The 16,858-nt window shown below is 36.0% G+C and overlaps 1 protein-coding gene across 21 annotated transcripts in view; it reads left to right on the top strand.

Moving 5' to 3' along the window:
• The window catches only part of Phldb2 (pleckstrin homology like domain family B member 2), a 201,222-nt gene that overhangs the window by 149,427 nt on the left and 34,937 nt on the right, over positions 1-16,858 (top strand). For 18 of the 21 annotated variants that reach the window (XM_046425215.2, XM_046425218.2, XM_046425222.2 and 15 more), the window contains 2 exons: positions 482-619; positions 12,252-12,380. In XM_046425215.2, the coding sequence (XP_046281171.1) occupies positions 482-619; positions 12,252-12,380 (267 nt within the window). The remainder of the gene's footprint in view (positions 1-481; positions 620-12,251; positions 12,381-16,858) is intronic. The other 3 variants (XM_046425227.2, XM_046425234.2, XM_046425233.2) reach the window with 1 other exon arrangement.

Below are 16,858 nucleotides of genomic sequence, written 5' to 3'. Positions count from 1 at the left end.
TAAGGGGACTGTTCACCTGTCATCTTGTGCATAGACCCTGGAAGCCCCTCCTGCCAGAATTGCTAGGAATGCAGAGCCCAAGTGCTGGGCTGGAGTAACTTTCACTCCTTGTGCCCTAAGGACAAAGACAAGGCTGTTCTCAATGTGGTTTGTGACAAGGCTATTTCCAATGTGGATTGTGTTTGAATCTAAGTAAATAGCAAAATATCTCTGAAAAGTAAGCAGAAAGGGGGTTGTATTAGAAAAGTTAAGTGACAAGATGGCTAGATTTCTTAGCAAATACACTCTGGGCTCTCCAGTTTTCTTATATAGAAAATCCTGAGTCTCACATGGGCTCTTTGGAGTGCTCTCTGTGTCCCCCAATCTGGCTGATATGGTAGTACTTTTTTACCTTATTATCTATTAAACTGTGCCAATGCAGTGGGCAGTTGAGAATATTCCTGAAGGTGAAATGTTTCTGAGTTTTGTTTTATGTCCTTAGTTGGATATGGAATGTGCTCTTTTGGATGGAGAGCAGAAATCTGAAACAACTGAACTTATGAAGGAGAAGGAGATTTTGGATCACCTAAACCGGAAAATAGCAGAACTGGAAAAGAACATTGTTGGTGAAAAGACCAAGGTAAAAGAAAATTATATTTGAATGCAATTATTATGGTTAAAGCTGTGAATTTAAATGCTAAATGGAATTACCATATTCTTGGATTTGTGTGTCATGTTCCTGGAGATAGTAGCACCATAGAAAAGTTCTAGATCTCATATTGTCACAATACTGTCAGGTACTGGGCAGGTGAGGCAGAGAAAGTAGAGTCCATATGATTTGCAATCTTATATTTCGTGGCAGCTCATTCTGTTTGAGGTGAGTTGCTTTTTACTTTTCCATCAGCTTTTCTGTTTCATTTTTAGAAGAATTTTTTCCTTTTTTTTTTTTTAAGTATAATGAACTTTTTTTTTTCCTTAATCACTGTTGCCCTGTAAGGTAGGCTTTGGCATATTCAAATAAGGTTGCCTCTTTTTTTTATTTTTCTTTCTATTAAAAAGATAAATGGGAGCCATTCATCTTACCTGTCTTGCCTTGCTATTATCTCCAATGCAAGTGCACTGCTCTTTGAAAAATATGTTGAAGTTTTCAGGGGGTTCTCACACACTGCCAAGTGAAAATTGTCTATGAGACATAAGTGACACTTAGCTTGGATGAGGTCTTATGTATATATTTCGGGCCACAAACCTGTATGTTAGCTGATATCTACTAGGGGAAATATGGAAAATTACCTGCAGATTTTAGAATTCTAGATGTTGATTTGTCTGTTTTAATTTTTCCTTCCCTCTGAGAATATTATAAATTTCTTTCATTATGATTTAGCTACAGCTAACTAAACCTGATATTAAAAATAAAATTTTGATTTTAGAAAATAAAAAGCAAATGAGCTTTAGCATATTTTTTCTTACCCATCATATTCTCTACTAAGCTGAGAAAAAGTAAAATGTTCCTATTTGAGTAAATACTAATAGTCATGTGTGGAAAGAATTTCTGCTGAATGTGACTTCCTTTTTAGGCTCTTATGTGTTTGAGCCTATAAATAAGGGCATTTGATCTTGGTGCCAAAGAATGAGCTCAAAATGATATTGTCAGAAATGGAAGTTGCTTTAAAAGCTACACATCAATTTTTGGGTTGCCTGCGTGTCAAAATTACACTGCACAGCTTCACATTAAACTTTGTGGGGTCGGCTTTAGCTCAAGAGGTTACTTCCTCATGCTGGACTTCCAATCCATCATATTAAACTTCATGTGTGCTCTTTCTACCTCCAGCCTTTGAAATAGTAAAAAATCTATTTGAGTAGTCAGTATGTTTTTCTTTAGAAGCTCACAGTGAGTCAAAGGATTGGTTTTCTAAATCTGCAGTGCAGTGGGATTCATTTAATAGCTTATGTTTTTCAGTCTCTGCATTGATATAGTCAGAAACATTTTGTGAAGGGTGGAGTATTGGGGATTGAACTCAGGGGCACTCAACCACTGACTCACATCCCCAGCCCTATTTTGTATTTTGTTTAGAGACAGGGTCTCACTGAGTTGCTTAGTGACTTGCTCTTGCTGAGGCTGGCTTTGAACTCACAATCCTCCTGCCTCAGCCTCCCAAGTTACTGGGATTACAGGCATGTGCCAACGTGCCCAGCAATATAGCTAGAAACTTTTGATGGAGGCATCAGATATCTTGTTTGGGCATTTATTAGTTTACAACAGTATTGCTTAATTCAAGGAGTATTTACTAATACAGTAGTATTAGTAAATTAGCCATACTATAGCATTATATCAATACTATAGTGTTATAGCATTAGTATTCATACTGTGGCATTAACACCATATATTAGTGAATACTACTTAAGTAATGCTACTGTAAAGTATTACTGTTTATGTCATGTTGAAAAGTTTGTGGGACATAGGAATGAGGTATCGAGCTCCCTGCGAATCCTCTGCCTTGCGCATCTAGTTATTTGACTCTGTATAGCTCACTAATGGCACAGCCTACAAATTCTATTTGTCCATCATGAGTATCAATTCTGCAAAAAAGTGAAGCAAGTTGAGTCAATGCTAAATCTCACTTCCTGAGGAAACTGCCATGTTTTCCCGACCCAAGGTAGAGAAGAACTCCAGGAACATAAGCAGAAACAGGCGAAGAAGCCACCCCCATCCCTTCTGTTTTGTTTTGGTGGCTTGGCAGAAGCTATGCAAGGAAAGGGGACTGCAGGGGCCTAAAGTATAGTACCCGCTCATGCAGCTGTTGGGGGATTAGATGGTCTCAGCAGGTGGAATTATTATTGTCTGTCATCACATAGTGTGAAAAATGGTAGAAACTGGCTTTGGGTAAGGGGCTCCAGAAAGTGATGAGGGGAGTGGCAACAAAGGCTGGGCTAGATGATGTCACACTGTTCTTGAAAAACAGTCTTAAATGGAGACTCAGCACTGCTTGGCAGCATGGTTATGATTCTCACATAAGCTTGTTCTGCCATTTTATGACATAGCTATTTTGTACCTTCACTTTCTTCAAATCTCTGGCCCATTTTCCTCCCACTGGCTTAGAAATGATCTCACCACCTGCTTCAGTGAGAAATTGGAAGCATCCAGTCTTCTCACTACCAAGGAAGGTGCTCTCCTCTCATCAAAGATCAGTCCTTATGGATGTGCTAGGAGTGCCATCCCATCCCACTTTCTCAAGCCTTCAATCAGTCCTTCTGCACAAACCCTGTGAGTTTGTTGCACTTTGATGTTGTCATGCCACCAGTATCATTTAAAAATTTATGGTCATTTAAAAATGAGCTACTACCCTATAATATGAAAATAAATTTCTACCTATCTCTCCCCTTTTTGCCATAGATAAACTTTTCAAACAATTTTATGGGTACACTGTCTCTCTTCTCCTTCATTTCCAAATTAACCTTTCTTTTCATTGCAGTTGGCTTAAACCTCCACTAATCCAATAGTTTTCTCATTTTATGACTATGGAAGCCCTCAGTGCTTCCCAGGTGACTGGTTGCTTTTCAGTTCTCTTGTGATCATACTCCTGAGCTGCATTCACTAGAGAGGACAGCTCCTATTCTCGGCTCTTTCTCCCTCCTCCTCATCTTTGCTCTGTGCATCACCCTCTTATGGTTTTCCTTCTATTACTCTTCTCTCTCTGATCATACACATGTCTCTAGCTCATGATGCTTTTCTGAACTTCTGACTCATCCTGCAGTCCCCTGACATCTCCACTCAAGACACCGCACAGTTATTTCCCATTGAACGCATCCATAGCTAAAGTCTGATCTTGACTTTCTGCTTGCCTTCCACAACAACCTGCCCCAAACTGGTCATGGTCCAGTTTTCTCAGTCTAGGAAATTGCATCTCTGCCCTCCGATGGGTTCAAACAGAAATCTAGAAATTGATCTTGACACTTCTTTTCTCCATCACATACAGCTGATTACCAAAGTACATCTCAATTACCTCAGTGTTTTCACATGTCCACTAACTGCATTCTTTCCTAAATCATTGAGGTCTCTTCTTTAGTCCTTTTTCAATGTTTCCCCTCCAATCTATTTGCAGCAAATGAAACATGGTGATTTTAAAAAAAGGAGAAGAAGAAAGAAAGAAAACAAATTAGAGAATAGAAATCTTTCAGTATAACACTCTGGATTGTGCCCCATTGTATCCTATGTAAATCTAAATTCCCAGCTGTAATCTGTCACTAGTCTTTCTGTCACCACCTTTCCCATACTTCACACCATCCTTGCCTTGGCCTTCTTTTTATTTGTTCTAAGATCCATCCTCAATCCCATCCCATCACCCTTGGTCCTTCACAGACACTGTTTCTCCTGCCTGGGATTTCCTTCTCCACACTCCATGGTTTCATTGTCTCTGCTTTCAGGGCTAAGGTTCCCTGTCCGTTTTTTAGAAAAGCTTTTCCAGATCTTTCTAGTTGAGATTATATTCTCACGGCTGTTCTTTTCAGACCTTTTATTTTTTTCATATTTTATAATTTACATTTGTTTTGAGAGTACTGAATATTTGTTTTCCCCTCTAGCCTGTGAAATAGAAGAAGGCATTGTGATCCACTGTTTATCCATCCTGTAGTAGGTGCCAAAATACTGCCTAATACGCTTTGGGAATACTGTCCTTGGATTCTCCTGCTAACGGCTGGGCCAGGCTGGGCATTGCAGAAACACAGAGCCAAACACCTGCCAAAGAGCTATGTGTGGCCAAGTTTCAGGACAGCTGCTGTGAGCTGCCCAAGTGCACATGCCAGGGGCCCTGTAATCACATTGCCAGTCAAGCCAGAGCATAAGACAGAAGGAGGAAGTGGCCTTTGCCCTTTGGATCACGTTTCCCTTTCCATACACCTGTTGCTGTGGTCAGATATAAACTGTGGAATGAGAAGAGCAAAACCTGAAAAGATATCCCTGCTGGGCAAGTTCCAGTTTAAATGTTGATAGTGCATCCTGTCATCTTGTCCCTAGCTTTTTGTAGACAAGGCCTGTAGCCTCAGAACTTAAATCTTAGTGTAAAATTATTGGCAGTGTTTCCTTGGTTCTTGACAATGGTCTTTAATGTTATTTCTTTTAGTGGATTTGGAACTAATATTTTATTTCACATATTTGGTAAAAATTAATACATATTATATGTGATTACCATTCATTATGTCACATAAAATACAAACCATAGACATAATTATATATATACAACATCAAATATAGACAAGGTATTTTATTATATATTTATTGAACATTTTACCAGAGGTTCTGTGGGCTGGCCTTTTGCTGTCACAGCCTGTTTCCATGTGACTTCAAGTTAAATGCCCCCTGTGTGCTGTATTTTCAGGTAGTAGCCATATCTCCAGTATAAACATGAATAAATCCTGAACAAATATGAGTGTCTGATTTGAGCATAAACTCAGAGGGGATGTTTATTTAGAAAAGCACTAAGCGAAGAGACCATCAAGTGAAAGGAGAGGAGAATGTTACCACTGGCCTAGTTTTCTGTTTTAGTTTAATGGTTTGTTGACAGAGTTAGGGAAGCTACCAGCCCATGAAGCCCAGTTCCAGCAAACTCTTCCCTTCACTGCCACTCCCCACTCCAAGGGCAAAACCCAATTTTAGTACCTTCTGAGAAAGTACAGGCATGTACATCTATTTATGTAGGTTTTCTTTCATAAGACAGGTTGTCTGTTTCTGACTACATTAAAAATTCAAAACTAAAAATAGTTTTTCAGTTTCTGCTAGGTTTGGATTATCTGTTTCATCTATGCTGCTTTAGCACATAAAAATCAAAAGTCAATTGTGCCAAAATCAAATAAAACGCTTAAAGAAAGGTTCTGCTTCCATCCTCTTACTGAAGTCTTTCCATTACCCAGATGTTAATCATAAAGCTTAAACCATCCTTTTGTAAATATTTTATGTCTTCACGTGGATATCTTATGATATTTCATAGTCACTCTGGCCTGCACACTTGTTTAGCTACCCAGAATTAACTGTGAACTGAAGGTTAGATTATTCTCCATATGATACATTCCTAAGTGAAGTCTGAAATTTTTGACTTCCTAGTTTTTCTACATAAGCATATATTACTAAGTAGTTAAACTGTATTCTCCATGACTATCTTGCCCAAGTACCTGTTACTTCCTCCCCTGCTTCCTTCAGAGCCAGGGGAAGGCAGTGAGCCTGGCCCACATTCCTCAACAAGTGTTCGTGCCTCCTAAGTGCAAAGCATTTGCCAAGGACCCAGCCCTTCCCGTGCCTCTTTCTTACATTTCAAAGTTAGCTCCCTGGCTAGAGGAAGTGGAACTATATCGTGGGATTTGGGGATTAAATCAAGAGGATTCCAGATGGAGGTTATTTTTTCTGATGGTTGCTTATTTCATAAGTCTCCAGTGTTCTGATTTGCCATTTTTTTCCTACAGTAAACATTCATCAATTGTGTAATTAAAATGTCAAAGCCAAAGGAAAAATATCCTCAGAAATAGATAGAAGGATGTACCTCTTTAAGGAAAAACAACGGATTCCCAATTTGTTGATATGGGTCCATATCTTTCCTTTGTCCTTACAAAACCTGAAAAGATTTTGGAGAAAAAGTGTCTTGTAAAATTGACTTTCATAAGTGTAGCTACAGAAATAGTAATATGTTTTATTAAAGGGTATTGCCCCAGACCTCATTGGAAATGCCATTTAATATGTGCAATATGAACAATGCTATCTGCATAAAATTCAGAATATCCTGAAATTGAAAACACTTCTAAACCTTAAATCATGGTATATGCATATATATAAATCATCAAAATCAATACATTAAACATGAATTTTTTTATGCATCAACTACATTTCAATAAAGCTGTTTAAAATAGTTTCAGCAATTTCATTCACAATAGCCTCAAAAACAAACAAAAAACCCTAGGAATAAATCTAACCAAGGAGGTAAAAGCCCTCTACAATGAAAACGATAGAACATTGAAGAAGGCGCCAGAAGATGGAAAGACCTCCCATATTCATAGATAAGCAGAATTAATACTGTTAAAGTGACCACACTACCAAAAGCAAAATAGAGATTCAATGCAATCCCCATCAAAATACCAATGACATTCTTCACAGAATTAGAAATTCTTCACAGAATTTAGGGAAATGTGAATAAAACCTACACTGAGATTTCATCTCACACCAATCAGAATGACATTCATCAAGAATACTAACAATAATAAATGCTGGAGAGGATGTGGAGAATAAGTAATATTTTACACTGTTGGTAGGATTGTAAAAGTACAACCACTATGGAAATCAGTATGGTGGTACCTTAAAAGATTAGGCCTGGAACCATTGTATGACCAAGCTATACCACTCCTCAGTATTAATCCTAAAGAATTAAAGTCAGCATGAGAGAAAAAGGGAAAATACTGGTGAAAGATATTGGCCAAATTATATTGCTATATTGTGTACATTATGAATGAGTAACAATAAATCCCACCATTATGTACAATTATAATTCACCAATTTTAAAAATTGTGGGAAAAAAGTTTTAGGGCTATGATTGTATCTCAGTGGTAGAGCATCTGCCTAGTATGTGTGAGGCTCTGAGTTTGATCCCCAGCACTGCAAAAACGGGGAAAAATCAGATTAGTACTTACAGATCTAAAATAGATGACTCATCTTTGAAGCTATAGGGATGTCTGCTTTCCACAAGTTTTAATAACTTAAAGAAAAGGGATTATTAGGATATGGAGAGGACTTTGGGTTGACTTTCCCTAAAAATAATGACTTAGGGACTACAAATTTTAACACATTGCTGCATCCGTTCCCAACCTAAGTCAGAGTTTCATGAACAGGAAGCACAGTTATGTTTCAATTTTAGATAAACAGAAAATAAGATTTTTTTATATGTATGTCCCAGACAATATTTGGAACATATTTACATTAAAAGATCATTTCTTATTCATCTGAAATTCAAATTCAGTGAAAGGTGTCCTCTCTTTTACCTGGCAGTCCTTCAAGCTAATAAGTTAAGCCTCTTTTCAGGATAACCTTGAACCATCTGCTTAGTATTTCATGCTTAGATATGATAAAACGATTCTTATGTTGGTATTAAAGAATTTTTTTTGTGTGTAGCATTGGAATTCACAGAGAGCCAGAAAGTTAAATTTTAGTTTCTTCCTTCAAGAATACTACTGAGAAGAGAGAAAACTTATTTATTGTCTTCTAACCCAAAGATCTGGCAAAATAAATAATCCTATGGTGAGCCTTGGATATTTATTCATTCGAGATTATTGGCAATTCTTGGATATAAGTTCAAATTATTTAAGGTAAACTTATAACCACTCCTAATTATTACATCAGGCAGGCACTCTGCATCTGAACTTGAAACCTATCATCTCTTGATTTACTAGCTGCATTTAATTTGAATGTAAAACAATTTACAGTTGGAATACTACTTGCAATGAAGGGCTTTTATACTATGAAGAAATGGCACTAGGCACTAAGAACAATTTTTGATGGATCTTGAATTAATGTCTTGTGTCAACATTAAAAAAAATCAAGTCATAGTTGCCGTGTCACTCACATAATCTCTGGTGGCTGTCAGTAGTTCTCAACCTGGCTACCTGGTGTTAAACTTGGAAAGATTTTTAGAATGCTTGTGACAGTCTTTATGCTCCATATTTGTGACCCAATCAATACAGATGCCTGGAACGTTGTATATGTAAAACCTCAGGTTATTCTAGTGTGCAGTCAGGGTTGGGAATCATAAATCTAATAGAACTGTGCAATATAAGGAGAATGCTAAAATTTCCTCCTTTCTCTGCCTCTGTTCTTCTTTTAATCTTTGTTGAATAAATGAACAGACATATCACTATGAAAGCAAGCACAGTAAGCCATCTGTTTGCTTGGATTCTGCATTCACCAGTTCAACTAGCCAAGGATCAAAAATATTTTTTAAAAACTTCATACAGAGCATATATACACTTTTCATTATTCCCTAAACAAGGCAGGATAATAGCAATTTATATAGCATTTACATTGTATTAGGTGTTATAAGCAATTTAGGGATGGTTTAAGGTATATAGAAAGATTTATATATAGGTTATATGCAAATTTTATGACACTTTATATAAAGAACTTGAGCCTTCACAGATTTGGGTATCCTTGGGAATCCCAGAAATTAAAATTCCTTAAAAATACTTAGGGACAACTGTATATAACCATTTTACATACTGGTTTATACTTTAAATTATCCCTGAGTAATTTATTGTTGGCCATGTATAGCTATAGAACTTTAGGAATATTAGTCTTAAATATACAAAATAGGCAGAATCTCACAATAAGTTTGTGATCCAGCTGGACTTGCCAGTACATCAGGAAGACAAGGCAAGGCAAAAAAAAGAAGCAACTTGTCTCTAGGGAAGTCCCTTTCTATTCCTGTTTTATAAGTGTCCCCTTGTACATCTGTATTGTTCCAGAGTACTCCAGTTCCTTATACTTATATTTCTTCAACAAAGTGAAATTTGTTAAATTTACTAAAAATGCATTTAAATCCACCTATTTCCTGAACGTACACTTTTGAATCTTGAAAAAAAAAAATGATGTTCTCTCCTACTTTGATGTTTGGAAAATTTCATCTATAGTTGTATCTATAGTAGTTGGGATAGGTGAGTTTACCAGTTATAATCTGGAGAAAGAGAGTAACACTCAGTCTTAATATTTTATGTGTAAAAATCAAGAATCCCTAAACCATCCAATGCTATCTAGTTCATCCATGTCTTTTACCTTCACTAAAGACAGTGATGTTTCTCCTCTAATTAAATGTTTGCCTCCAGCTAATTTTCCTTTGAAAACTTCCTGCATGATAAATAGAAGAGAGGAATATCAATTTCCTTCTGGCTGGAAGTTGTTCCACTTCTGGCTCTCACAGAGATAATCTCATCTCTGTGGTCCTCTGTGATTTATGACGCAGCCCACTTGTCACTAGTCCTTCTCGCATCCTTCCCCTTTCACTTCCTTTGCCCTCACTTTGGCCCCACTGAGCTTTTGCTCTGAGACCAGGTGCTGGTCACAGCATTAGTGAAAAACCACAGAGAAGCTGCCGAAGGCCCTCATGGTGCTTGCTTGCATAATTCTCTTAACTGCCCCCTTGTATGGGATTGCGAAACGCTTTGAGCACCTCAGAAGGAAAGCACTGTGTAAACATGAGGTATTTTTTTTATTAGTTGTTTATTTGTGTTCATTATTAATGATTAAAAAAATGAAAGCCTCAGGGCTCTACTTTGGTAATTTCTTCAAGGTTTGAGATCATGTTTTAGGGCAGTGGCTTTCCATAGTTCTGATATTGCATCAATGTTTTCTGTAAACTTTAGGGCTTTCCACCTATGGTATTTAATTGTGATGATTATTCATTTTTAAATTTCCTGTTTAGAATTAAAGTTGTGGCAAAATCTGATGATACCATATTTAGAAATCGGACTCTTTGGGGATAAAATTCTCTTGTTGTGTAAATCGGGCAATCTTTGGTCCATATATAGAGGAAATAACACATTTTCTTAGCCAGAAGTCAACAGGTATTCTGTATCGTTGGTTTTATTTAGAGGAAAACAATTCTGAAACCAAAGGCTAAATGATTACATTGAGGTACTACTATATTCAGTTTTCCTATGGATTAACTTTTTGGAATTCTTTTTTTCCCCATTAACTGAACCCTTGAGTTCTCCAGCTCTTGCTCAATAGGTGTGCACACTGAACAAACTTCCCATTAAAAATTGGACAGACTTTCTTTGTAGACGGTTTAAATTGTTGTAGAATCATTTTTTATTTATATATGAAGCAGAATTCTCAAGTTTATTATTTCTGGACTTAATTATTTGGGGAGAAAAACTGCAACTTAAATAAATATTCTTCAAATAATCTGGAAATTTTAAAATTAAGTCAAAAATGGAGGCTTAAGTGAACTAGTATAGGTATTGAGTGTCATACAGTTTTAGATTCATTGTCAAGAATCCAAATGTGTGCTAACAGGAAATCATGACTATTTGGATTAAGAAATCAGAGTAGGGATAATTTGATAGGGCTATTTTAGAACTTTATCCTTTAAAAATTTCTTCTGTGATATGTTCAGAAGCTAGTTTTCTTTCTACCAGTTTCTATAGAGGGAACATAAGGAAAGTGAGGTGGTCATCAAATCATCATAGTGCTGCATAAAATGCTTTACTTTGGGATGAAAGAGTTACACATGGAGAGACTCATGCCTAAAATTTGCTTTAAAGTGTTCAGAGCATCACAAGTTGACGAGACTGGCACTAAAAGAATTGAAGTTTTATTTTTCCATTTAAGGGGTGGGCACCAAGTCAGGATAAGCATGGTGCTAAAGTATGGACCTGTTATATCCTGGAGTGTGCCTAGGGTCACTTTGGCATGTGTGGCTTGGCAGGGATTTAGTGTTACCTTCTTGTTCTGCTCTTCTCTCTCCTGGTGTCTCTCCTTTATTTCACAGTTTGTGTTTTTCATGTTTCGTTTTTATGCCATTCATTTTAAGGAAGTCTATGTTTCCACAATGTCACAGTTGTGCTGTGTCCAAACTGCCTCCTAACCCTTCCCCTTGCTTTTTTGTCAGTGTTACATTTGTACCAGCTCTCTCAAACTCTGAATTGGATGCTCTTCCTGAGATAAGATTTTTTAATTGCTTAGGCTTCTAAAGCTTTTCAAATAGCTAGAACTATATCAGATGACCCCGGTATCAACCAGTGCACATAGCGAGACTTTGACCTGAGAACATACTTCTAGGACTTGCTTAGCAAATATATGCCTTGAGCAAATAGAACCATGGGATAGTACTTTGATGTACATAAATGCCCGCTTTTTCTTGTCTATTCCCTGACAAGTGATTTTTGCAAGGCTAGCTTCTGAATTTGGTTGGCATTTCTTTTGTACTTTGTTGGCCATGGACCAACATTCAATCTTAACTATTGCTTCCCTGCTTTTGTAACAGGGTGGCAGGAAGGAGGGAAGGAAGGAAGGGTGGGTCATTGTCAATACCCAATTAAATGGGCTGTTTTGAGAATGCACAATCTGGATCCCCTTGTCTTAACTTCCACTTATATCCCTTTATTGTAATCACTAACAAGCTGTGTTTCTACATTCATAGAATATCTAGAGTTTGTGTATGTTTGTGTTATTCTTGGAAATGTTTGCTAACACCCTGCTTGGGGTATGAAGGTAATTTCTATTCTATTTTCTGATTTCTGAACTTCAGGAGAAGGTAAAGCTTGATGCTGAAAGGGAAAAACTAGAGAGGCTTCAGGAGCTTTACTCCGAGCAGAAGACCCAGCTGGACAATTGTCCTGAGTCCATGAGGGAACAGTTACAACAACAACTGAAGAGGGTCAGTAGCAAACAGGAATGCACCCATTGTTATTCTTTTTTCTTTTTTTCCCTCCTAATTAAGTTCCACTTACCTATGGCTTCCTACTTTACATAGGATAAATTCTTAGATCTAGTCATTATATACTTTAAAAATAGGAATATGCATGCTAACAGTAAATATTATTCCATACTAATCAGTTAAAATATTCCGAATTAGAATCTTTCTTCTAATTTATAATGCAAAAGCATTTCTGGATTTGTTTTTTGTAACTAAAGAAAACTCATTCCTGATTTAGGACCGACACCAAAATTGCAGCGTTTAAATCAGCTAGCATCTCCCTTGCCCCTTCTGATGTATTGTACTATTTTTCCTTGATTTTTTTTTTCTTAGTGGGTTTTATGTTCTCTCCCCAAATTATTCTATTCTGATCTGCCCTTCACCTCTTTCCATTGCTTTGCTTTTCTATTTCTTCCTGCTGATTAGTAACATGGAACTCATTAGCATGATTACAGCAGTCAAACACCAAGAATCAAGACACAGGGCATCAGGAGTGCCCTCAGCATCTTCTTATACAAGCATCCTATTTTTCAAAATACTTATTACTACTTAAATTTTCTCAGGTTAATAACCTGAACTACCACAGTCAGAGATGACTGACTGTGGTAGCTTCTACTACTTGTATTGAGGTCTACTAATTCTGTTTTCCAGAATTTCTACTAATTCTCCTATCCTGAATGTTTGCAGTGTTTAACACAACCATGCTGTTTCTATTCTGCAAAGGAAGCTTCCTAGGTGGATAATTTTATAAACACAGACACAGCCACTTAGTATTTTACACTTGCTTGACAACTGAGTTGTTTCTTCTGAACAGCAGTCCAAACCAACTTTGATCCTGGAGCAGCTGTTATTAACAGTCTCGCTCCTCTAAAGGAGTCATGTAATAGTAATTTGTCCTAAGTGAGTAACAATTTATGATTTCATGAGTCAAAAAATAAGGTTAGTTCATTTGTTTTGTTTGTCCCTTCTTGTCAATGAGCCGAGTTAAAATGTCAGTTAACACACTTTTGAAAAATTTCAAGATGACCTCTAGAACAAAAACACTGATACATCTGAGAACATAACTGGATAATGAAAAATCACAATTAAAACTAATGTATTGCAGAGGTTGAGAACATCTCAGTAAAATATCCAATGTAGATAAGTTAAACATCAGAGTAATAATTTTAATATTTCTTTCTTTCAGTATTGAGTCAAAGAAAGTTGTGACAATTGTGTCTTCCTCTTTACTCATTTTAGTCAGTAAAGATGAATTTGCTGTAAGAAGATAAAACTTGTTGTCTCTTGGTGTCACAATTCTCTGGAAATTTTATGATAAAAATGATTGGAGAAGACTAGTAATTATAAAAGTATTTCAGTTGGTAATTGTTTTATTTATCCCACTTAACAGAAGAGGTGGGAAACCTGAATCTTACATTTGTTTACTGTTTTTCAACTCCCTTATGGCTAATGATTTTACGCAGTCATTGTAATTTTTCATTTAAGGTCAGCATTGTACTTTTATATTTTGTCCTTTCTTTCCTCTAGTTGCCCTTTTATTATTTGTATTCTTTGTAAATGTTGCTTCCAATAGAAGCTGATAGGTTCTATTAATAACCTGGACCCAGTTTAATTTAAATTATTACTGTATGCATGATCTAGATTTTGAAGAAGAACTCATAAATTTGCATGTGTTCTAAGAATTTTGACTGCAAAAGAGGAAAGGAAATAACGCAGTCTGTTCCATTAACTGAAAGCAAAGACTCTTTCCCTTTCCTCTCCAAGCAAAGTATAAAATTCTTATCATCAAGACCCCTTTCCTTAGCAGAGATAACTGACTGTCATATCTACCACTGATATTGAGGTTTACTAATTCTGTTTTCCAGGGATGATGACCAGCATAACTCTTCACCAGATCCTTGGCTTAATCAGTAAAACCTTACTTATTTCATAAGAATCCCATTTATATTAAGAACTTTCTGTGGTATCACACTTATTTCTCTTTAGACTTTGGATCTTCAGAATACCATTTCATTACCAAGTTTTTCCAAAGGCATTTAAACCAGATGTCATGAAACTTATTTGATTATGATTAACTTCATTAGGTGGCAAGTCACATAGCATAAAAGTATATGAACAGAAGGAAAATAATTTTCTTAAACTTAATGTTCTCTTGAATACTTAAGCTGTAATGATGGAATGATCTTGTGCATGCAACATTTTGGACTTACACTGGGTTTTGTACCTCTGAATCATTGCTTTAGAGTCAAAATATGGTTTTCAGTTGATGTTGACTTCATAGCCTATGACTGGCATGCAGTCAGTATGGGCTCACCAATCCCAGGATACTGGCAGTGTGGAAAAGAAAGCTGATGTTAAAAGTGACTCTGTCATTTGCCAGGATAGGGCCTGCTGTAAAAAGGAGGTGACAGATACATGGAAGGGGCAATGTTCCTCTACTTTTGATATTTCTCGACTGAATTGTTGATTTTGGTCTCCTGATTTTGTTTTAAACTCTACCCAGTGATCTCCACAATTAGGAAAACCACTTAAGCCCTATCATTGGCTTTAAAATCAGTTTATCCTTCAGTCTTAGAAAAGCCATTCAACCTCTGTAGGCTTAGTATCTCGGTATAAGAAAGAGGAGGTTGAACTATTGTCTTTTTCATATTTTAAAAGCATGTAAAATATTTGACTTTTAAGCAGAAGATGGAGAAAGGTTAACACAATGAGCCCCATTTATGTTTGCTTCCAGTGTTGGCCTTAAGCCACCATGAGGTTGTTTCTACAATTACTTCTGGCCATACCACATCTATTCTCTTCTTTTTCTTCCATTAGGCAAATAAAACACAAAGATCTTGTATATATACTTCTGTTACATAAATTATCCAAAAAAAAGTTGCTGGAAAAAAATTTTTTAAAAAAGGAATTGCACAGAAATTTTTTTATTGCAGTTGTTTTAGTTCCTTTTATGCTGGCCCCCAGAGCTTGCCAGTCAATAGAGATTTAGTCACTTTTAGTGACTAAAGTTTATAGTTAAAATTTTCATTCAACTTTTCAAGTACTTTGAGCTTCCTGTATATATTATTCTGTCTCAGTCCTGGCCCCAAATTCCATTCTTTGAATTCTTATTCTTATCTAAAATCTTTTAAAAGTTTTTATTCCCCTCCCAAATAGTTTTTCTTTCAAAGTCAAAGTTTATAGACATGTGTTTGAATGGTTTAGATGGCTTGGTTAGATGATTACACCACAGAGTCCAAGTGCTGAGCTTTCCAACCTAGTGTGCTATAATTTTTATGCAATGGTTTAAATATTTACTACAGATAAATTAGTGAGTCTGTGGCCTTCATGCTAACCAGTTGTGGAGTAGGTGAAGGCCTTGCATAGAGTACGGTGTGTGTATTGTGAGCCATATGCCCACTCCTGATGAAGATTATTTATAAACCAAAAAAGTGTTTAAATTTTTTATCTCAGTACTCTTTAACCACAAACTAAGCTTAAATGAAAGACCTGGAAAACTTGAGTGTGTATGCCTATATAAGAAAATATATAAGCTAGTCCACTATTTCAAGACTGTGGATATTTTGTTACAATGTGTAACACTTGAGTTATCTGTTATTTTTTTAGTTTCCTTCATTAATTCATTCATTTAGAAGTTATAAACTTGAAATGTCTGATAAACAGCAAATGTCAACCAAAAACTTCAAATCAAGACCACATTCTTTTTGGCCAAATAAAATGTAAAGAAGTGTAAGAAATGCTGAATATATTCTTCAAATTGTGTTTTTCCTGCTCTTAAAATTGGAGAACACACAGTCTGTGTTAACATAATAGCCTTGTTGCTATAGTGTTGACTGTAATTGCATGGTAGCTAATAGCCCTTCTATGAATCATCACTAGAATATAATTCATTGCAGAAGATAGAAATATATTCCATTTGATTAAAAACCCTAATTTGTCATTACTTAAAAAGTAGAACTAATTTACTATACAATTATTTTCCAGTTCCCTTTAAGGATTCAAACATAATGAAATGCCCTGATTAATTTAGCTATGTAGAGCTAAAAGCCACATAGCCCAGCTACCTCTTCCTTTTGCCCATAGATTATTTAAAATTTTTATTTTTTAAAAATTCATCTACACATAACACTTTTATTATTCTATCAGAGACTCCAAAATTAAATGGGTGTTTTTAAATGTATTTTAAAAAGTATATTGGAGAATATTTTATACAATGTGTAGTGATCTCTTGCATGAATGCAGATACACAAATAGCATTCCTGTCTTCAAGTATCTCATAGGTTGAAGAATTACTATTCAAAGCCATCTGATTTTCATGTTGATTTTCTTTAAATGTCTTAAAGGTTATTCTTAAAGTAGTAGTGCTTAACTTTTTGAGTTGAACTTGTGCCCGATGAAAGCTTTTGTTCTACTCTTAACCGTTTAAAAAAATTTTATGT

Source organism: Marmota monax, unplaced genomic scaffold, assembly GCF_021218885.2.
Source record: "Marmota monax isolate L192 unplaced genomic scaffold, Marmota_monax_Labrador192_F-V1.1 WCK01_AAM20220418_F8-fsc00119, whole genome shotgun sequence".
Taxonomy (NCBI): domain Eukaryota; kingdom Metazoa; phylum Chordata; class Mammalia; order Rodentia; family Sciuridae; genus Marmota; species Marmota monax.
This window is presented reverse-complemented; position numbering and strand designations above follow the sequence as displayed.